Genomic DNA, 21,803 nt, shown 5'->3' on the forward strand with positions numbered 1-21,803 from the left:
TGAGGGTATATAAGGTATTTCGACAATTTGCACGTCAACGACACATTGACTTACTAACAACATTGACATCGGACCAAACATACTTAATCGAAGACTATTACTTATATTTCTAATACATCACATTGACATAAACAGATATGAACGCTGAACGATATATCCATTTGATCAACTTACACCTCATCCTTCCTTCAGGGGAATTATCAGTTCTAACCTCTCTTCATTTAGATACATCCACAGGATTGATCTGTTCGCCACCTTCTCCTTCAGCCCCATCAAATCATACGAGAACCATTGACTTGGATGGTAAATGGGTTAGTCCGGGTATGATTGATATCCAAATCAACGGTGCTTTCGGGATCGATTTAAGTGAGTATCAATCAGAAGAAGACTACATACAAGGAGTAAGGAAGATGAGTAAAGGATTATGTGAAGGTAGCGTGACTAGTTTTTTACCTACTATAATCGTAAGTTCGCATTTGATGTGAAAGCTCTCTTTCGTCTTACCTAATATCCCTTTCTGGACGAAGTTGGACTAGCGATAGATGGCTAATATGCTGCGTGTGAATGCTCGATTCTGATAGTCTCAAACTAAGGAGAAGTATCATTCGATCCTTCCGGTCCTGTCCAAATTGCCATCGCTTTTTCGATATCAAGGAGGACTATCTACACCTCTGGGATGGCACCTTGAAGGACCTTTCATTCACCCAAAGAAGGTAGGTTGTCATCCTCCCATCAATCTTATGTCTGCGCTCAAAGGCTTCATATCCCTGGAAGAGATATATGGTGGAAACAACGTAGATTCGAAGCCCAATGTTGAAGAAGCCGGTGAATTTGTGAAAATGATCACTCTTGCTCCTGATGTAAAAGGTATTCTGCATGTTATACCCGATTTGAAACTTAGGGGATGGAAGATTAGTCTTGGACATACGTCAGTTCTCCTTCGTCCTGTTCCTACCCTTACGACATTCACGTTCAGTAAAACTCTAGCTGATGCTTTCCCATGATCTGTAGGAACGCATCTACCGAACAAGCTTTAGAAGGGATAAGAAGGGGAGCTACTTTGCTTACACATTTGTTCAACGCTATGCCACCATTGAGTGAGTCTTGTATTCGTATTGAGAGCTCTCTTGATCCACTCACAACGTAACTGATATTTGACCTTGGTTTTAGACCATAGAGAACCAGGTATTATCGGTTTATTAGGTTTACCAATCTCGTCTTCTGCAATGAAGGTGATCAGACCTAGTATATCACAAAGAGTCAAGTCCACCATTTCGACGCCTTTAACCAGATCTCATGCGCCGACAAGGGTACCTGCCCTTATAGATGAGGATAAAGAGGATCATGAGGGAGAGGACGATCCATCAGGGGTTGATGGTATACCCTCCGATGACTTACTCAGTGATCAGATTACGAGTAATCCCCTGGAAATCAATATTGACCAACTTAATTTCTCAGCTAAATCTGGAGGTTTTCACCCTTCTCTTGAGATCACCATCCCCAGTGATAGTACTACACCTTCCGAGCCTCATACGCCTTACAATGAGTCTCTTGCCAGAGTGGAAAGACCCTTCTTCTCTATTATTGCCGATGGCATACATGTACATCCTCTAGCAGTGAGTATGGCTTATAATGCTCATCCACAAGGATGTATCTTGGTTTCCGACGGTAAGTCCCAACCATCTCCTTCATTCTCCCCAAACTCTGATCTCAGCTTGGCATTCGACTGATAATACAGAGAACACACAGCAATGCACATGCTCGATCCTTCATTACCGGATGGGATACATCCATGGCGAGAAGGCACATTCATCGAAAAAAGAAATGGTGGGATAACGTTATCTGGTACAAATACGTTGGCAGGATCAATCCTACCTTTATCAGAAGCTGTAATCAACTTGTCAAGATTTACAGGTATATCAATACCTGAAGCGGTCGTCTGTGCAACTTATAATCCGGCTCTTGCATTAGGTGGAGGAATCAGAGAGAGAGTAGGGCTGAATATTGGGTGTTGGGCAGATTTGGTTGTTTGGAATGAAGATGGAATAAAAGGTGTTTGGAAAAGTGGCAAAAAAGTTTGGTCTAAAGAGTAAGTTCTAAAACAGGTGTTGAAGAGTACACCATTTCTGCACCTGTCATGGCTTGGTACATCGCACATGCATAATTGGAGCTCTTTATACACATGTAGTAGAGTTTTTGCGTTCAGAAAGAGAGGTGACCGCTTGCCATCCTATAATAGTAGTCTTCAATCAATCAACAGTTGTTGACGTCGCATTTACCCTATTACCAAGTATTTTGTCAGCTTAGATGCCTGAAGCTAATGGCAAAGTAATAGATTGGCATCACACTCACGCTGATAAATCTATAAGATTGTGCTTTCCCATCAAGGACATGGCAAAATCCCGAAGATTTGAATTCATAAGAATCATTTTGACAACCGCAAGTCTGGTCACCATAGGTCATCACCAAACAGAAGTTACTGGTCCATGCGAATGGACCGTTGTTTGGGATGTAAACTGATTTCATATTGAGTTGTGAAAAACATCCCGGATTGGTCATGTCGAATCCGATTGATCCATCTTCATTACAATTTTCATCTATACAAATGAACAGCGTTTGTTAGCACAGTAATCGTTTTAAGCTTGAGGGAAGCTGGAGACTAGCATAGAGGCTTACCGGTGAAGAAGTTAGCATAGTTGTCAGCTAATACTGAAGTGGCCAATGCTGTGATGAATATGAGTCCGAGAGTGAATTTCATTGTGGTGTTTCTTTAGGGCGATTTGTGTGAGAGTTGATCTACGTATGAGATGTGGATATAGAGGTAGAAGGAAGACATCGACGGTTGAAGATCATTTGCGGTCATTATATACATCTCGTCTCCGCCATTGACCACTTGGTTCTCGTGATATAGCGCTACTATGGTCATCCCGGAAGACCGAGAAACGAGTTCAGCATGAAACGGTTTCATCTATCAGATCATCGCTCGATTACTCTGCGGATCGTTCATTCTCATTTGGATCCAATGACATACCGGACCAGAGCGATCTTTTCCTGTGTGTTTTCATCGCTTGTGACAACATGTGAGAGATGCGGTCAATCGGTCTGATGGGTATGACGCACCAAAAGACACTAGTGTAAAAGCTGTTTAGTGCGGATCAGACTGTCTTTCCACCGAACGCACCTCATACAGTTCCAACAGCTCGTAGCTGTAGAACACTAAGCACGAAATGTGGATGGACAGAACATGCTCTTACATGCATATGATGTATCTTTTGATAGAATTACACGTGTGTAAGTTACTTGCCACACCTTCAAAGACACACGTTGAGACACCGCCACTATGAGCACTTCGCTAAATCACGTCACCTAATGTATTTACTCCTCCACTTTCAGGATGGCTGTGAACATCCTTTATTCAATCAACTTCATTCATCAAACGGACTGACATTGCGATTTCATCTTGGTCAACAAAAGCACACAGACCAGCCGACACTGCAACTGCTCTAGACCACATACCCGCACGTATAACCACTCCTTACGGTACATTTATCACCCACAATGTCAGGCTGGGAAGTCCGATTTTCCAATTCTCGTCAACTCCCTTATTTCTATCATTCCGAAAAAGGAACTTCAACGTGGGAGCCACCTTCTGAACTGAGTCAAGACCAGATCCGACAACTTCCAGGAGCATCAAAATATCTCGGAGGTGGAGAAGCCAAACCTGCTCCAGGGAAAGATGGTCAAGTTAGAGCTAGTCATATCCTCGCTAAACATGCAGGTAGTAGAAGACCCAGTTCCTGGAGACAGGTGAGTACTACGGTCTTCGCTCTTCACTACGCATTCACTTTTCATAAATATTCCATCTGGCCTGGATCTGATGGCTAGGAATTACGAGAGCTAAGCTCGAGCGTGCTGGTGTAGGATAACATCACCATAACTTCCGAACAAGCTCAAAGCATAATCGAAGGTCACATTAAAAAACTTCAATCACTTCCACCTTCTGAACTCGCGAAAGAGTTCGCCAATATCGCATCTACCGAAAGTGATTGTTCATCAGCCAGGAAAGGTGGCGATTTAGGATGGTTCGGAAGAGGTCAAATGCAGAAACCTTTTGAAGTGAGTTTGCTCTTTCACTTGCAATCACCATGTCGAGGCAAAAAACGGCAGATAGTGCACGTGAATGTCAAATAGGATGAGATACGCTTGAAATCAGTAAAATAACAGTAGCATATTAAGTAGACAAGATCTATTGAGCTGATTACGAGAAATGTATTAGGATAACACTTTCGGTCTCGAAGTTGGACAACTTAGTGATATCGTTCAAACTGATTCTGGAGTTCACGTCATCCTTCGTACCGGTTAAGATGGATATCATATCAGATATAAAAGTAGGACAGTTCACGTAGTCATGTATCATGTATAAAGAGACGAAAGGAAAGGTCGAGAGAGCAGATATAAAGTCATGCATCATTTTCTCTCTCAAGCTTTCTGTGTTAATTATTTGTGAATACATTTACACGAACTATATACAATAAGGAACTTTCCAAACACTGAATGCAAAAGCCCCCCTCTCCTGTCTACCCACTTCCTGATCAAATCATTCTGTCATCGAAAGTGAATAGTCAGCTGAAGCCCGGCGCGCAAAAGCCTCCTAGACAGACAAATATCATGTCAATATCCCAAAAGGTCTTGAGGAAGAAGGAACTGACCTTACTAAAGTTTGGACTTTCCATCTCTTTTCTTATCCTCGATTGTTGCTTTTTCCTCTTGAGCGGGTCCTTTCCCAAACCCCTCCCAGGCGGGGTGTACTACTTTTGGATCACTCCATTTTGGGTCGCTATCCGTATTATTCCCTTTCCCCTCTTTATTCGATTCTTTCTTTTCATCATCACCTAATCCATCGATACCTTCCGATGACCCAGCTCCAGCACCGCCACCGCCTCCTCCACCTGATTGTATACCCTCTGGTGGTACTGATGATTTGTCATTTGATGAGGAGGCTGCACTGATGTGTTGACGGGTTTGAATTGATGGTAAGGATGATATGGATGCGGGATGAGTGTGAGCGGGATTGAAGGGTTTGGAAGTAGTGGGACGTTTGTTACTGTTGTACATATTGTTATATTCTGATACTATCACGATAGCTGTATTATTTTTAGCTGCGGGCTCGATGATGTTGAAGCAATGAAAGTAACTAGTCAGTAATCAGATGCAATTGAGGATGGTGGATGCAATACAGTTGAAGAAGAAAGAGAGGGAGAAAGTAGGTAAAATCGGGTAATTCAATTCCCGGCTGTATCGGGCAAAAATCGAAAAATAACAACCCAAACTTCGATCGACTGTAAACTGAATGAATCCTCCTCTCTTCTCTTCGTGTGGATGAACAAGCAGATTATGTTTTACTGATATGTATCGACGCAAGCTGACAAGATGGGACTGACATACTGATTTGTGATTCACAAAAACATCTCTCATCAGGAGACCGCAAATTCTCCTGCAATGCTCTGCTTTGCTATGTCGAATGAACCTGTAAAACTTTGCTTCATTTAAGATGACATATCCATCCTTCCACTGATATACTTGATAACACTCCAGATACTTCTAACAATATCCCTACTGTATTCAAAAGCAACCTGTTAACAACATGTTATATAATTACATTTTACACGTCATCAGATCCAATTGTGTCGACCACAAGAACCGTGCACTTTATTGGATGGGGGACACATAAAGCCCCCGCCCTTTTTCGTCTTTTCGATTTGTATCCTCTTTCCTTCTTTCTTTCTTCTACCTCACTCATCCGATTTGTAGATTCTATAGACGCTACTGTGACTGTATCAAAAACATCATCAGGTTGTAAGACTATCTCTATATATTGTATAAATGTGAGTTACCATGTCTCTCTTCCTCTCTCCAATGCTTTCCTTTTCTCTAGCACTTGCTCGGCAACAGACTCGCCACTCCTTCTCACCTCAGTATGGCATCTCTAATACTACTGCCAACTCCCTCATGGTCAAATTGTCAAGGAATTGGCTGACCTATTTGACATCATTGTATTAGCACGATGAGTAGATATAACGAAATCGACGAAAGAGAATATGGGAGAGGAAGAAGACAGCACTACGACGTGAGCTATGAGTTACTTCATTGCTTTCCTTTTCCCCTTATCCGGAAATGCGTATTCGAATCAAGAGACGATCGCGCATTCCCCTCTCTTTCGCTTACATGAGCTTCCAATGTGTGCTTCTGACCTTGGCTTCGGGCTTCTCACTCTTACAATTAGAGGCAAAGCACAATGTACTGACTGATACTTACAGGAAGAGGAAGAGGAAGATCGACATCAACGAGAGAGATCATTTCATTCTCAATCTCTGTATCGATCTGCAACATCCGAAAGGCAAACGGGACCACCTTATCCTGCCTCAATCCGAGATCAGGCACACCCACCTTCTCAAGCTGGGTCTCGATATGAGGACCGAGATTGCCCTCCACAAACTTTAGTCCCTGTACGATCTCGTCAACCAGCTGGGTATGACATGCCTCCCAGAGCTAGTATCCCTGCCCCTGATCGCGAGGATAATCAGTGTCGTAGAGCACCTCCTTCAATTACTTCTGACAATAAAAGCAAAGCTCCTACTGCTGTTCGGTCTCAAACTGGAGCTACTGACGTTACCGAGACTCTCGAGAAGCTTGCCCTTACCAGCTTTATCGTTCGCCCTGGTTTTGGTCAGAAAGGAAGACATCTAAGTGTTTTGTCTAATTTCTTCCAAGTTCGCGCCATTGACGGAAGAGGTAAAATTATATAGTTTGTATTCTACATTCTTCATCCACTGTCATACTCATTCTGGCAACTTTCGCTGAGCTGACCTGATATAAACATTATAGCCACTACGATGTTGACATCGAGCCTGTCAAGAAGAGGGGTGAAGATGCTAAAAAGCCTAAAGGTCTGCTTCGAGCTGTCTGGGAACAGTTTTGTCTTGAGCAAAAGGGCGATTACATCGAAGGTCTGGCTGCGAGCGCCTACGATGGTAGGAGGAATGTGTTTACGCCTAACAAGATGCCTATACCTCAAGGTGAGTGACAGTCGCTGTACCCAAGGTGAGAAGGTTGACACTGAGGGGGATCTCTCTAGGTACATCTCAAACCTTTAGCGTGGCTCTCGCCCCCGACGGTATCGTCCACCGATCTCGAGAGGGATCATCTTCGGACGATGAAAATCGTCGCTGGAACATCGTGATCAAGATTGTGGCTGAGGTCGATCTGAAGTATGTCATGGATTTCTGTCAGGCAGATAGGAAAGCACCTTCCGGTGAAGAAGAATGTTTGACAGGTGAGAATATTCACATCTGAAAAACGCTGATCCTGAAACTAATGCAGTGCATGAATAGGTCTTATGGCTACGAATGTTCTTATGCGCGATCTTCCTAGCAGGAAGTACGCTCAAGTTGGTGCCACAGGGAATAAGTTCTTTAGTATGGCTGGGGCAAAGGCCATTCCTCAAGGTGCACTTGTTTGCAAGGGCTTCATGCAGTAAGTCATAACTCATGCATGATTGTGATTTAAGGAGTACCTGACACTGGACTAGATCCTTCCGCTATTCTAACTCGGGACTTCCTATGCTCAACCTGGATCTGGGATTCTCTGCCTTCCTGGCTGACGGACCTGCCCTTGAGGTCATTGCCAAAATCCTGGATAAGAGTAATACACGGGGCCGAGGTGGTGGAGGGGGATTTGGTGGACCGGCTCGACAAGCTGGTGATATCAGTCATCTCGATCCAATCGAAACTCAAACAATTAAGAAGATCCTCCGTGGTGCCAAGGTAAACGATCGCAAATGCTGTTGGGATGCGAAATGAAAGCTTATTGAAATTCTTCCAGTTCACGGTTACTCATCGGGAAAGCTCAAGGTTACATACCGTCCTCTCAGTGACTGTTCAGCCTGCCGAGGAAATCAGCTTCGGACTACAAGGGCGGGATGGTGGAGAAGACAAAAGAGTTTCGATAATGGAATACTACGAACAGTACCATCAAGTACGAGTAACAAAACCTAGATTACCCTGCATACAGGTGAGTGCGCTATCAATAACACTATGATCGAGGTAGTATCTCATCTCTTGTTTTCAGTACGGCAAGAAGGCTTTCATCCCGCTCGAATTTGTCAAATTTGCTCAGTGGAACTCGTTGCCTCCTACCAAATTGAATGCGGATCAAACAGCAGAGTGAGTCTATTACAGTGTGGGCCGCGTGATTTACCGCGCAGGAATTGACATATCTGCTTAGAATGATCAAAGTCAGCGCCATCAAACCTAAAGAAAGAGCATTGCAAGTGAGCAATTGGCGAAAGGAACTGGCTTATGAGAAACAACCCAAGATTGCGGCTTGGGGCCTTCAAGTGAGCGTCTCATTTGTTGGTGCTATCTGTCTGACCTTTCCACCGCTTTAGGTCAAAAGAGATATGGTTCAGCTTCAAGCTCGTATTCTACCTCCTCCTCGTGTAATCTACAAGAATAATCTTGCCGCTAGACCGGATGATGGCGGCTGGAATCTTCGAGGCAAACAAGTAAGTCTGGATAAGCATTACATAATGACTTGACCTGCTTGACATCATTTGCCATCGCTTGATAGTTTCACTCAAACGGAAAGAAACCTTTGAAGGCTTGGTCAGTGATCTCCTTCGACAAATATATCGATCAGGACGAAATGCACCGATACATCACATACCTTTGTAGTGTTCTAAGAGCGCATGGCGTGGAAGTTGAGAATTCTAGACCAATGTGCATCGGTCCGATAGACCCTCGTGGAGACAGCGCTATTCCTCATGCCCTGCAAGAAGCTGCTAGGGCTGCGTATAGGTCTGGGAAATGCGCTCCTCAACTGATCTGCTGCATTTTGCCGGGACGGTAAGTGGACCGCTATTTGATAGGGATTAAGCTAATCATCCCTTTGCAGAGATGCATGGCTCTATGAGCTCATCAAGAAGAGCTCTTTCACGGATCTGAAAGGCGAGCTGATTCAGAAGACAGAGCTCTGGCGAAGCTGATACATATGCTTAGGACCTGTCCCTACTCAGTGCATGCAAGCTGCAAAGATCAGAAGTCCCAGAGGAATCGATGCTTACACAGGCAATTTGGTAATGAAGATCCAGGTGAGTCATCATCGCACAGTCTCTGGGGTACTCTAAAAACAGTGTGATAGAACAAATTGGGAGGGTTACCTCATCGTATTCCACTCGAAGATCTTCCTGGTATGGTCAAAAGTAAGACTATGCTTCTAGGCGGAGACTTGGGATTGGTGAGTACCATACAGAGACTGCTTGCATAAATATGACCAATTGTCTCTTCTCAGCCACCTATCAAAGCTGGAAATGAGTCTGCCCCTACTGTGGCCTGTACCATTGCTACCTACAATGCCGATTGCGACAAGTACTCTGCTCAGATCCGACTTCAGGAAGGACGGTCTGAGATTATCGTTGAACTTTCTTCGATGATCGAAGAGCATCTCAAAATCTTTCACAAGCACAACGACGAGTACCCTGAACGAATCCTTATCTTCCGAGATGGTATCTCTGAAGGACAGTACGCTGCTGTTTTGCACTACGAGCATACTGCAGTCCTTCAAGCCTGTAGAAGACTTCGAAAGGATTATCGACCACTGTTGTTGGTATGCATCTGCGCCAAAAGACACAATACCCGATTTTTCGGTCGAGACGGGGATGTCGACAGATCTGGTAATCTCCCAAGTGGTTTAGTGGTGGATCGAAGTGTCACTCACCCCTATGCTTTCGATTTCTTCCTTCAAGCTCATGCCGGTAGGGTGGGTACTGCAAGACCAACCCATTACATCTGCTTACTCGACGAATTGGCTATCACTCCCGATCAACTCCAACAATTAGTTCACTCCTTGTGTCATTCTTTCACCAGATGCACGAGGAGTGTGAGTCTCGTTCCGGTCTGTTATATTGCAGGTGAGCTGGAGGATAGTCTGTCTTGTATCTCGCAACGCTGACCTCTCAAATTGCGATAGATCTCGTTTGCCAAAAGGCTCGAATAATCGTCCATGAACCCGATGTCTCTGTCGCTCCATCTGTCTCTTCTGCAGGCAGGAGTGTCACCCGAACTTCGAAACGAGGAGCATTCAGCTTCGACATTATGCAAGTCCAGAAGGTGTTAGAGAAGAATGACGAGTTGGCTGAGGTGGTGAGTCAGCTAGCTACACTTTCGCGCTTCCAGTAAATGCTGAGTCTGCATACTTAGGCCTGGTGGATGTGAGATTCTCTGTAGTACAATTGTTCTCTGCATTTAGTGTCGTATTTTCTTGCATGGAACATTTCATCATCCACGCCCTCTTATTCATATCTCTCTATATTTGCTAGTGACTCCCCTGATATGTCTACTCGATCCGAATGCTTCTCCTCATCTGCTGTTCATAGAATATCAATATCATATTATATCATTATTTCGCTTTCATTTTAGTATCAGATAGTTTCATTCTTCGTGTAGAACAGTTAGCATGCAATGTTTGTATATATATTCAGCAAGCAAGAAAACCCAACTTTCATATTAGTCATCACATCGAGCAGAAATACTAAACAAATGACCAAATAGTCTAATCACAACCATATTTATCCTTCATCTCAAGAACAGCGTCAAACCTGCGGGTGAGGTAGTGATCTCAAGCACCTCGGGAAGTTCGATATTCACCTTCAGCGGCAGTAGCAGCATCTTCAATCTCAGATTGGATGCCCTAGTTTTGCGAATTCGATCAGCTCAAAAGTACTGAAAGATAGACAATTTCGAAAGAACTCACACTGAGGGTTTCGGCAGCTGTAGAATGATAGATCAATTGAGCTTTGACGAGATTAGAGAGATTCTGAAGGGGTTCAGGCTGTTTGCGATGGGGTACGATCAGCCTTCTGGTCGACCGGACGAGGCGAGTGACAAAAAACAGCGTAGTACCGAGATAAACGTACGTTCTCAAGAACAGCCTTCATCAATCCTATAGCGGTTTCAGTAGCTTGAACAAGTTTGTCTTCGGCTTCTTCTACGTGGAGTCTATGGAAGGTGATATACTTGGATCAGAAATTGTTGAGAAGTCTCCTTTCATGGTATAGCTGATGAGTGGGAAACATACCTAGATTGTTCTTGTTTGGCAGGAGGAGCTGATTTAAGACTGTTTTTTTCCATGTGAAATAGGGTTCTATTAGTTGTTCACGTCAGATGGATGGTTGGTTTAGGATACTCACGCAGCTCTTGCTGAATCAAGCTCTAATCTTGAAGTCTTTACGTTATTTCTAGCTTTGATTGCTAATCCGATGGAGGTTGATAAAGTTGCTTGCCAAGGAGTAACGAATCTGTCCACAATGAGATTATCTTGGGAGAGACGAGCGTCACCAACCTGTGCGTGAAGCAATATGATGATCAGCGTCAAGTAGTTGACCAAACAAGCTTGGAAATGCGCGGAGGTCATGGTCAGAGCTTATATGATAGTTATCATGGTGATTAGAGGAGGCAATTGAGAGGAGACTTTAACTGCACGGGTAGGAACAGTACAGGTGACATGACAACTCACCTTCTCCATGGCGGCACCGTAAACACCTAGAGCGATACTTAATCTGTCATCAGGGCCTAATTCAGTCGCTCCTGCTTTGGAGGCTCTTGATAGTGCATGGGGAAGTGTTTTAGGTTGATGAGGAGTTTGAGCTGTGGGTGATGGAATTGGAATAGGGAGGTTTGTATTCTGAAATCGAATCCGACAGTATCAGCTCAGTTACCTTGCATAAGGTCTGTTGAGGTGTAAGCTGATCGTTGGTGTTTGAACTCACTTTGAGATTTTTGTTGGCAAATACGCTCCAAGCTGAAGCAGCTTGGTGTCCTACTTCGTTAAGTGATTCAGTGATTTCAGATGGATAATCGTACTACAGTGACAAGTATCAGCTTAATCATTCCATTCAGAATGTTGCTGTTACTACATAGCTGAGCTTGACTCACAGATTCCTTTTCGTGAACTTTGGTGATTCTTAATAACTTTTGATGAACATCTTTGAGTGCGTCAACTCTAGATTCAAGAGCTTTGTATTCTGCTGGTAATCTACCGAAATCACAAAGTCAGCCTTCGCTTTGAGGTTGTGGTCTAGAGTGGGCATGAAACAGAGATTGGACGTACTCTGTAATGCCATCAGCACCGACTTGACCGATTCTTTCCCTGCATCATTCCCAGATTGATCAGCCTATAATCCTCATTTTCATGATGATGATGATACCATATCGTTGTGTGAAGTCAGAACTCACCTAGTGGCTTGAACGGTATTTCGGAATTGCTTGTTGAATCCAGATACGTCAACTGCTGGAAGAGCAGGGATTTGAGCTGAGAAGTTCTTGAATGCTTGCATTGTCAGTGGAGATGATTTGTTTCGGTGAGAGAGGATGATTATCTATTGAAGAAGTAGATAAGGGCTGCGAGCGGTTTGCTTGTTTCTGTCTTCTCAACGCGTATCTTGTTCTTTTAATGGGTGACGTGAGATGGAGCACCATAAACAGCAACTGACGTTGATACATCTGATTCCGCCCATCATTGCCACGTATTCGCTTCAACAAGCGGCTCTCACCGCTCAAGATTGTCTCTCTACCATAGCACGCCGCGCGTCTGTACAGCACATCTACTCATTAGCATCATCATCGCTGTCCTACACTGATATATTCAACTCAACTTGAGCTAAACGTACCTCTCTTTACTCATATATAGCCCACAGACGACAGTCAAAATGGTAGCTGCAAAATCAGTAGAAGCCCCTAATATCGGATTCGATTTCTCCAACTATGCAAGAAACCAGTTCTTCGGAGAGAGGTTACAAGGTATACCGAAGGGTAAGCTTGTCTTCATGATTGTTTCGTGATGAAAGAATACTGACTGATCCCTTGATGACTCTAACAACTAATCCTACATTTCTTCCCTTCCATCATATCTGATGTCTCGTTTGCCCTCTTAATCATCGTTTCATCATCTTTCTCGCCTGAATGAACGAACACAGCGACCTCAACCGGTACTACCATCGTAGGAGTTATATTCGGCGGAGGAGATTCAGGTGAAGAATATGGTGTTTGTTTAGGTGCGGATACTAGAGCTACCGGAGGTCCGATAGTTGCGGACAAGAATTGTGAAAAGGTAAGTTCTGACTGGGGTCATGAATCAGAGGGCAGGCTTTGGGGTCGGATGATCGATGTCAGCCATCGTGCTGAATGAGCGACCTTCCTTTGAATCAGTATGGCCTTTTCTTGCTTGTTGTTGTACTGACAAGTCCTCGTGCTTGATAGATCCACTACCTTACCCCTCAAATCAGATGTTGTGGTGCAGGTACTGCCGCAGATACAGAGTAAGCCTCTAGTTCAGTGCAAAGATGAGATCAAGCTTACGTCGGTGTATAGATTCGTCACAAACCTCATATCCTCCAATCTCGAAGTGAGTGCTCAAGCCATCAGATCATGCATATCGTTCAGTTGCTGATCATGTTCCGTACTTCAGCTTCACGCTCTTTCGCAAGGTAGACCAGCACGAGTAGTAACAGCCATGACTATGCTTAAACAATACTTATTCCGGTAGGTTTTCCGTTTTGCGTTATAAATGGTGTCCTTTCTCTCGAACACGCAATCGGCCTCTTTGATCTATATGCAACCATAGCTAACCTATGTAACAGATATCAAGGTCAAGTAGGAGCCCATTTAGTTCTTGGAGGAGTTGATGTTACCGGACCACAATTATTTACAGTACACGCGCATGGTTCAACAGATAAATTGCCTTATGTAACTATGGGTTCAGGTAGTTTAGCAGCTATGGCAGTATTTGAATCTTCCTTTAGGGAGAACATGAAGGTGAGTTTATTCATCATTAGTAGCTTTCCTACTGTCGACGATGCGAAGGATTAAGCCAATATGGTATGTCGTGCATTCTTAGCGGGAAGAAGCTATTGCTTTAGTCGCTAGAGCCATCAGATCAGGTATCTTTAACGATCTCGGTTCAGGTTCAAATGTAGATGTTGCTGTGATCACGAAGAATGGTACTGAGAACATGAGGAATTACGAGATGCCTGTAAGTGATTCGTTGGGTCTTTTTTGTCTTGCTGCGCCTTATCATGAAACATGATCCCGTCAACCACCCTCTTCCTCTACGTTATCTTGTTATACTCGATCATAAGTGATCGATCGTCCTCCGCGCTCTAGGTCATCTATTCTGACATTAAGACTTTTTCACCTATAGAACGAACGAGGTATCAAATCACGAAACTATAAATTCAGAAGAGGTACCACAGCTTGGACTAAAGAAGCAGTGCGTTCTCTTATCGTTTCAGAAGAAATCAAATCCACTACTGGTGCAGGTAAAGATCAAGGTGGTGTTGAAGTTGTACCGGTGCCTACGGGTGCGGGAGCAGGAGGTGAAGAAGGTATGGAGATTGATACTTAGGTAGACCTTTAAATTAGATCAAGTATGGCCTTGAGATGTATCACTGTATAAAGAGGACGTCTGCTCAGGCCAAACGATTCATGGAGCGACAAGTTGAGCTGATTGTATCAGAGCAATCGTCAAAAATATTTGCGAGATAAATGCTTGTTCGACTATCTAGAATGGTGCTACTGTACAGGTTATGGTTGAAAGTACAATGTGCCACATAAGAACAACGCAGTTGCCAGTTACGTAAGGTAAGCAAAATTCACGAATTTATGAATTTGACCAAACTGGTTCGAGCGATCTCTAAATCAACTTTCTCTTTCGTCTTCTTTCTCTTCTTTCTCTTTTCTTCTTCCTATCGACATTCACATTCCATATGTGAAATATATATTATGAGTGAGTATCATCTCTTCCTTAGCATCCTCTTTCACTTCTGTTCATCCTCTCCATCCCTTCTTCGCCTCATTTTGAGGTGGTGGGGGAATCTTTTTCTTTTTAATGATGACTACGTTGGCACCAGTCTTACCGTTCATTTGGGGATACAACAATATAACAGACGCATCCACATATTATACGCTCGTGGACGTCTCCTGATCTTTCAACTTTCAATCCTTGCTTTTCTCATATGATCTTCTCGAAACTGTACGAGAGATGCGAAGCTAACAATATGTTAGTGATCATCTAGTTTCACCGTATATAGTTTATAGTCAGTTTCGCGGTGGGAATACAAAGATCAATGTGCATGTTAAGTCAGTATGCATTGCTCTTATTCTCATATCTTTATTCAGGTCTGTTTTGCTTGTCTGCGTACCTTCACTTAGACCCACTGATTAGAAAAAGGAAAGAATATGATATTTCGTTATATCCTCTAATGATATGTCACCTTTGCATTATCGTCCGACTCCCTCCTGATTGGCTTGCGACCATGGATATAATGACTTGCGATGAAAGTCTCCTCTGAGCCTCTTGGTCTCACCACGTCCTTTCGTCTCTCCGTTCTTCCATTCCTCTGTCTTATTTTCTCCCTCGGGCTTGCCTCCTCCTTCCTGCTCTTCTCGCACGCTCTTTCTCGCATCTTCGCAACCTTTCATCTTGCCTTCTGTCGCAGTCCTTCTTGTCTTGATTGCACTCTTACCTCCTGGAGGTACGTTGCATGGCTCCCCACTCCGTCGTACTCGCACATGATATATGTGTATTCTATTCACCATCAAAGGATATCACCCTTAAGACTTCTTTGGTTCAATTTGCATTTATGATCGATTGAATCCTTCATTGACTTCTTCTCCATTCGTCTCGGAATGCGATCAACAGCCCTTTTAGACTGAGATTTTAGCAAGAGTACAAGAATCACTGAACTCAAAGCAGGTTTCAGGACGATCGTTCTTACTTTATTGACATATCGTTCCACCTGGCATACACTACTTCACTCACAAACGCAACACAACACAGGGATCCCATCCATCAAGATGTATCTATCTGACCAGTGAGTCCCATGTTACAGCGCCACGTATAGCGCGATCTATACCCCATCCTCCTTACAGTATGGACGATACTGACCAATCATTCCACTTAGTGACGGCGCCGAACAAGCAGCGTTAGCACTCACGAATCATATAATCTCACGTATCAACGCATTCAAACCTACTCAAATGAAAAAATTCGTTCTTTGTTTACCAACTGGCAGTACGCCTTTACCAGTATACGAGGAACTGGTGAGAAGATTCAAGCTTGGTGATGTAAGCTTCGAGGTAAGTTCAATTGGATATACCCTTTCTCATTTGGATTTAGTTGTTTGTTTTGTCCTTGTTTGAAAGATATTTCCCTTCAATCAACATCAGTCCTGTGTAGTATAGGTATAATGAAAGAATGAATCAGCCGATTGAGTTGATTTGAATACTGATATTCATTTCATAGCATGTCATCACTTTCAATTTGGACGAGTACGTTGGGTTGAAGCCATGTCATAAACAAAGTTATGCGTATTTCATGGAAGAGAATCGTGAGTGCGGTCTATCGGCTGACATATAAGACGTAAAGAGTGAAAGGTATGATGTTGACTGAAACATGAAAATATACAAAATAGTCTTCTCAAAAGGTATTGTCCTCGCCTCACTTCTCTCTGCACGTAGAATTCAGATTACGCACAACTAAGCTGATTGGGTGGAGTAGTCGACATCCCATCCAGTCAAACACATCTCTTACCTTCTTCACCCATTGATCCACATAAAACTCACCAAGATTCCTGTGCAGCCTACGAGAGTCTCATTACTTCTCTAGGTGGGATCCATCTTTTGTTTTTGGGGATCGGCGAGAATGGTCATGTGGCTTTCAACGAACCCGCATCTAGTATGTCTTCTAGGACGAGGATGGTGAAACTTGATCAAGGCACTAGGGAGATTAACGTGAGTCTGCATTGTGCGCTAATGTCATTCTTGAGAGACAAGTCAAATGTTCCATTTTGATTCCTATGAAGTACCCATATAAATCCCATAGACTGATTCGCAACATCATCGATTCGTTGATTATGTGATAGGCCCGATTCTTCGGCAAAGAACAAGTACCTACTCATGCGTTGACCATGGGAATCGCGAATATCCTTGAAGCACAAGAGATAATCGTCCTAGCTACAGGTGAGAGAAAGTCAAATGCGTTGAAAGAAGCTTTGGAAGGCGGTATCAACCATCTTGTGAGTACGGGCCGAGTCGGTTCACTCTTCTAAGAAATTACACGCTATACATTACTACGAATCCTGCTGTTTATCGTCATGTGACAATGATTGATCCCTTGTAGTGTCCTGCATCCGTTCTACAGATGCATGAGAAAGTGTCCATCTACACTGATAATACAGCAATTAAAGGTATATCCTTGATTCACATCACTACTCCTTACTTCTCCTTCATATTGTGTCTCTCTCTTATCAGTATACCTTGTTTGGATCTATCAGTGCTGATAAGAAGATAGGTTTGAAAGAGAGTACGATAAACTACCTCAAGAGTCAAGACCCTTCTTCGAGTACCCCGAGATTGAAGGACACAACCGACAAAAACAAAAGACCTTTTCAAGGTCGTGGCTTGTTGAGAGGAACGTCATTCAGCTGGGTTTCGTCTCCGTCAACACCGATAGAAGAGGATAAACCTCTATTTTGGTCAAGACCTCCTTCTCCTTCTAAATCACTGGCCGTCGACGTGAAGGTCGAAATGATCGTTGGACAAGGTATCCACTCGCCTCTTAATTCTCCACACGATGATCAGCAGCAAGTAAAAATCCCGGACAAGGAGCAAAAGACTGGGATCAAACCCCAGACTTTGCTGGCTAAAGATGTAAACAGTTTGGATCAGGAAGAAACACAGAAAGAAGCAGATGATCAAGGTCCTAGCGTGTAGTGTACTCGTCAACAATTTTTTGACATCCCTTACGCCTTTTCAAGTCTCGTCCTTTGACCTATGATAATTAATCGTAGTTTACTCGCTGATGTCGGTCAAGGCTTGATTTTCTTCTCACCTTTCCTTCTCACTACAAACACCAATGCAACGTATATCTTCTGATACCATATAAGACACCCGTATTCATTCAATCACATAACAAGGTATAGAGTATATATATCATGAATATGTATATATGTGTATTGTATTCAACAAGCTGAAAAGACTTTTTCAAATTCTATTATGCACAAGATCGTAAAAGATCCAAAGTCGGTCGGTACAAGAAACAATTTCAAGATCATTATATTTCTTTACCACCTTTTCGTAGATTCATTCCTGTTAAATCATTTTCCAATCTTTGCCAAACTTCTTCGCCTAGAGACTCTTTGACCATCTTCAATACATCTCCCACACTCTTCCCTATCCATTTCCCATCTTTCAGATCCGCATCTGGATTAGAGGTGAGAGGTTTATCTGTGAATGAGAGTAAATCGTATAGATCTCCTATTTGATCTGCTTTCTGTTCTAAAACATCGATGACTTCCCTTAGATGATCAGCTAGTACGTGTCTTTTGGAGGAGATCGACGCTGGATCAAGTAACTTATACTGATCTGCCAATTCCGAATAAATACTGCAATTTGGATATCAGCATACTATGACCAAAGAGGAGCTCGGTTGAGAGCTGGCGTAGCTCGTGTGTCATACTCACGCTTTGTAATGACTGAAATCATCTTCCAGCTCTCTAACCACTCTGACCAATACAGTCTGGGGAGGCAACTCTTCACCATCCGTACCTCTTCTTGCAGATCCACCACTTTGAGCATTACCAGAGGTCGATCTCTGAGTATTACCAGAAGAGATGTTGCTTCTTAGCTCAGCTTGAGCTTGTGTGAATTGTACTCCTCGTGGTGACGCTTTCTCAGCATGTGTTTTACGTGATGGGGAGAAGAATTCAGCTTCTAAGTCGTCCCCTACTATACTTGGGAAAGGTGATGAGGGACCATCTTCATCTGAACCTCTTCGACTGGCTTTAGTCCTTCTAGGATTCGCATCTCTCGTTGACGGCTGCTCTTGACTTAAAGATCGGGATTGACGTGAAGAGGATCTCGATACTGGAGTAGGAGATTGTATGCCATCATCTGACGGAGGTGGAGTTGGACGTTGTTGTATTTTGTTAGGCTGAACAGTCGGAGGAGCAAGAGTCGGTACAATTGAAGCAGCAGTATGTAAACCTTGTCTCAATATTGAAGGTTCAACAACTTCCCTTTGGGTTTTTGAAAGCTGTTGTTGCTGTTGTCGCTGCTGCTGCTGCTGTTGTTGTTGCTGTTGTTGTTGCTGTTGTTGTTGGTTTATACGTTGTTTGCGTTTTTCCATATCCCTTTGAGCTTTCTTCAATTCTTCATTCTCCTCATCCATTACCTGTCTGACTAAATTCTCCATTTCTTCTCTTTCCATGCGTATCGTACGTTCACCTCTGGCTTTTTTACGAGTTTCCAAGCCTTCTTCCACTATCCCACCTAGTCTCTCAACCTCTTTCGTCAGACGTTCGATCTGTCGTCGCAAGGCATCGAGTTCAGTTGATACGTTAGGAGAGCCGGTCGACAGAGAGGAAGACTGTCGTGGTGGTGGTGAAGACGCTGAACGTAATTCCGCAATTAAAGCTTTGTTGGATTCAACCTCCATAGTCAATCGAGCTAAATGTGATCGAAGAGATTCCACTAGATCTTCGAGAGCTATATTAAGAGTATGCATAAGCTGTTGCCTAAGTACGAAGGGGTAAGATCAGAAAAGATGGCTTACCTGATTTCTCTCCAATTACATCACGCAATCTCTTTCCCCCATCTTGCCTGGCGAGCTCGACTTCCAATCTAGCCTTTTCAAGCTCGTCTTCTAGCTCTCTTACCCGTCTGCGGGAGACTGAATTTTCAGTTTCCAAAGCACGTAATCTTGCATGGAGAGTAGCGAGCGTTCCAGCAAGGTTAGCTATAAATCACATAAGCCCCATTAGCTGTGTATGCTACTGCGAGAAGTTGGCACGGTGGCTCACCTGCTTCACTTCCCACTTCACCATTCTTATGTATGGAGCCATATTCACCTCCTTTTGCAGGAGTGGCCATCAAATTTGTATAACCCGTAACGTCCATGGAATTATCTCTTGTTGGTCGAACGGGTGCACTGGAAGATCTCCTATTTTCATTTTGGAGTGATTTCAATCTATCATTGCCATTCTTATCCTTTTGTTTGGACACTGGTGCAGACTTCTGGATATTGTGAGATGTAGAATCACTCAAAGCCCTTCGAGGAGCTTGTCTGGCTGCTTTTATATCATCTCCCAATTCTCTGGCGAGAGATGAGAATCGGGAAGTAGGCTGAGAGTTGAAATTTGGTTTATTTCCTTGAGTAATGGTTTGTTCACCACCACTTGAAGGGGGACTTAGGAGTGGATCATTTCGAGTCAACGTGAATGATAAATTCGCAGGTTGGGAATTCACTAATGATGGAAGCGGTGATGGTGATCTTGGTGGTGAGAACGGTGAAGCTGGCCTGGAGGGGAGTTTCTATCGTTCATCAAAGAGTAAGCCTACTTTGAACTCGTGGACTTTACGCATGTAAATACCTGTTTGTGCGCGATACAGTTCAAAGAAGCAGATATGAAACCACTCACATCACTTCCCATGACTCTACCTAATTCACCTACTAACCTACCCAAACTCCTTTCAGGATCAAACTCACTGCCTTGATCGTAATCTTTTCCATTGCCATTACCATTTGTGTTGCCAAATACGCCTGCACCGAGAGTTATTGCACTTGCGTGATGACCTGCGGTTGATACAGGACTAGCGCCCACGAACATACTTTGTTCACCGTTGAATCCAAAACTACTCATCCTTCTTGAATTTGGATGAGGATGTCTAACACTTGCTCGGGGTGTATCATTCGTCTCTCGACCGTGACCTTGACCTTGTCCATGAGGATGTTGGAGGTGATGAGGTTGTGAGGAGAATGACATTGTCATAGATTCAGCAGCTCGAGGGTACTCGACTGATATAGTGGACGTATTCGAAGATATGAATGAATGGGAATGGGAATGGGATGTAGTGGAAGTTGGTAAAGATGATAAAGAAAGTGAGTGTAAATCATTATCTATCGTTGATTCTAGTCTTCTTCTTTCCATATCTGATCTTGAAGACAATATAGGTGCGGGATCCATGTCGAACTATGACCCTTTCTATGGGAATGGGAAGAAGGTCGAAGGTGAAGGGCGGGAATGCGACGATCTACTAAACGATGTGGTTTGTTTATGTTTGTTTATGACTGGTGGTTATGATGAAGTGACTTGACGAGAAAACATCCAAGTTATCAAGAATAGTCTGACGGAGAGAAAGTCAACAATGCGATGCAAGATGACAAGAAATGTTTGTTTGACGTGTTTCTGTATGATGTGAAAGAGTGAAATATAAGAGATGTTATGTATGCAAACGTAGAAGAGAAGATGGGATCAAGTTGATTGATTTTGTTTGTTTATTCCTACCATGCAAACAAAACCGCGACTGATTTTCAAATGGTGTAAACATGCCACATTTGGGATAAAATCACATTAATTCATCCCTGAGAAATAATCCCATCAATACGTCACAGATATCCGACATGTTACGCATGAAATATGTATATCCCAGTAATGCATGCAATGTGATACTGCATATTGGGATGCAAGAGGATGAAGTCAAGCTTAAAGCAGATGCAGGTAAATTGACAAGTGAAGGAGTGGAATTGCATCGTGACTAGAAGTTATATGTTTATGTATTACAGTCATGGTGGCAAGACTTAGACCCTGGTTTCCGGCATGAAGACGAATGTGCGCGATTGGTATAGTATTATGTACAGTTCACATGTATACATTGAGCCATATATCAATCTTCGATATCAAATCCAACGTA

At 43.3% G+C, this 21,803-nt stretch overlaps 9 protein-coding genes across 9 annotated transcripts; 5 read left to right on the plus strand and 4 right to left on the minus strand.

The window, feature by feature from the left end:
• Window positions 1-137: 137 nt before the first annotated feature.
• Window positions 138-2,093, plus strand: IL334_001061 (uncharacterized protein; the record flags this gene model as incomplete). Its single annotated transcript, XM_062932821.1, has 5 exons — window positions 138-464; window positions 582-928; window positions 1,012-1,097; window positions 1,171-1,668; window positions 1,750-2,093. The coding sequence occupies 5 exons, from the start codon at window positions 138-140 to the stop codon at window positions 2,091-2,093; spliced, it is 1,602 nt and encodes a 533-aa protein (XP_062788872.1).
• A 160-nt stretch (window positions 2,094-2,253) lies between these two features.
• IL334_001062 (uncharacterized protein) lies at window positions 2,254-2,758 on the minus strand (the record flags this gene model as incomplete). Its single annotated transcript, XM_062932822.1, has 3 exons — window positions 2,254-2,280; window positions 2,353-2,597; window positions 2,677-2,758. 3 exons carry the CDS (start codon window positions 2,756-2,758, stop codon window positions 2,254-2,256), a joined length of 354 nt encoding a protein of 117 aa, XP_062788873.1.
• An 800-nt stretch (window positions 2,759-3,558) lies between these two features.
• IL334_001063 (uncharacterized protein) lies at window positions 3,559-4,363 on the plus strand (the record flags this gene model as incomplete). Its single annotated transcript, XM_062932823.1, has 3 exons — window positions 3,559-3,807; window positions 3,922-4,116; window positions 4,277-4,363. 3 exons carry the CDS (start codon window positions 3,559-3,561, stop codon window positions 4,361-4,363), a joined length of 531 nt encoding a protein of 176 aa, XP_062788874.1.
• Window positions 4,364-4,713: 350 nt separating this feature from the next.
• On the minus strand, window positions 4,714-5,115 carry IL334_001064 (uncharacterized protein; the record flags this gene model as incomplete). The annotated part of the gene is made up of 1 exon (XM_062932824.1): window positions 4,714-5,115. One exon carries the CDS (start codon window positions 5,113-5,115, stop codon window positions 4,714-4,716), a length of 402 nt encoding a protein of 133 aa, XP_062788875.1.
• A 949-nt stretch (window positions 5,116-6,064) lies between these two features.
• IL334_001065 (uncharacterized protein) lies at window positions 6,065-10,271 on the plus strand (the record flags this gene model as incomplete). The annotated part of the gene is made up of 17 exons (XM_062932825.1): window positions 6,065-6,127; window positions 6,318-6,805; window positions 6,886-7,076; window positions 7,136-7,333; window positions 7,392-7,533; window positions 7,589-7,823; window positions 7,882-8,070; window positions 8,128-8,222; window positions 8,284-8,395; window positions 8,447-8,563; window positions 8,629-8,903; window positions 8,953-9,005; window positions 9,057-9,148; window positions 9,199-9,294; window positions 9,349-9,967; window positions 10,027-10,199; window positions 10,257-10,271. The coding sequence occupies 17 exons, from the start codon at window positions 6,065-6,067 to the stop codon at window positions 10,269-10,271; spliced, it is 3,153 nt and encodes a 1,050-aa protein (XP_062788876.1).
• A 403-nt stretch (window positions 10,272-10,674) lies between these two features.
• Window positions 10,675-12,391, minus strand: IL334_001066 (uncharacterized protein; the record flags this gene model as incomplete). Its single annotated transcript, XM_062932826.1, has 10 exons — window positions 10,675-10,746; window positions 10,810-10,887; window positions 10,973-11,054; window positions 11,134-11,172; window positions 11,246-11,397; window positions 11,572-11,739; window positions 11,825-11,917; window positions 11,991-12,090; window positions 12,166-12,204; window positions 12,291-12,391. The coding sequence occupies 10 exons, from the start codon at window positions 12,389-12,391 to the stop codon at window positions 10,675-10,677; spliced, it is 924 nt and encodes a 307-aa protein (XP_062788877.1).
• Window positions 12,392-12,763: 372 nt separating this feature from the next.
• On the plus strand, window positions 12,764-14,457 carry IL334_001067 (uncharacterized protein; the record flags this gene model as incomplete). Its single annotated transcript, XM_062932827.1, has 8 exons — window positions 12,764-12,866; window positions 13,031-13,164; window positions 13,314-13,372; window positions 13,425-13,458; window positions 13,522-13,595; window positions 13,694-13,868; window positions 13,951-14,085; window positions 14,254-14,457. The coding sequence occupies 8 exons, from the start codon at window positions 12,764-12,766 to the stop codon at window positions 14,455-14,457; spliced, it is 918 nt and encodes a 305-aa protein (XP_062788878.1).
• A 1,451-nt stretch (window positions 14,458-15,908) lies between these two features.
• Window positions 15,909-17,825, plus strand: IL334_001068 (glucosamine-6-phosphate deaminase; the record flags this gene model as incomplete). The annotated part of the gene is made up of 7 exons (XM_062932828.1): window positions 15,909-15,925; window positions 16,016-16,190; window positions 16,357-16,441; window positions 16,612-16,844; window positions 16,976-17,128; window positions 17,233-17,299; window positions 17,404-17,825. The coding sequence occupies 7 exons, from the start codon at window positions 15,909-15,911 to the stop codon at window positions 17,823-17,825; spliced, it is 1,152 nt and encodes a 383-aa protein (XP_062788879.1).
• Window positions 17,826-18,165: 340 nt separating this feature from the next.
• On the minus strand, window positions 18,166-21,076 carry IL334_001069 (uncharacterized protein; the record flags this gene model as incomplete). The annotated part of the gene is made up of 5 exons (XM_062932829.1): window positions 18,166-18,496; window positions 18,575-19,598; window positions 19,666-19,848; window positions 19,913-20,423; window positions 20,531-21,076. 5 exons carry the CDS (start codon window positions 21,074-21,076, stop codon window positions 18,166-18,168), a joined length of 2,595 nt encoding a protein of 864 aa, XP_062788880.1.
• Between the last annotated feature and the right edge of the window lie 727 nt (window positions 21,077-21,803).

Source organism: Kwoniella shivajii, chromosome 1, assembly GCF_035658355.1.
Source record: "Kwoniella shivajii chromosome 1, complete sequence".
In the NCBI taxonomy this organism is placed as follows: domain Eukaryota; kingdom Fungi; phylum Basidiomycota; class Tremellomycetes; order Tremellales; family Cryptococcaceae; genus Kwoniella; species Kwoniella shivajii.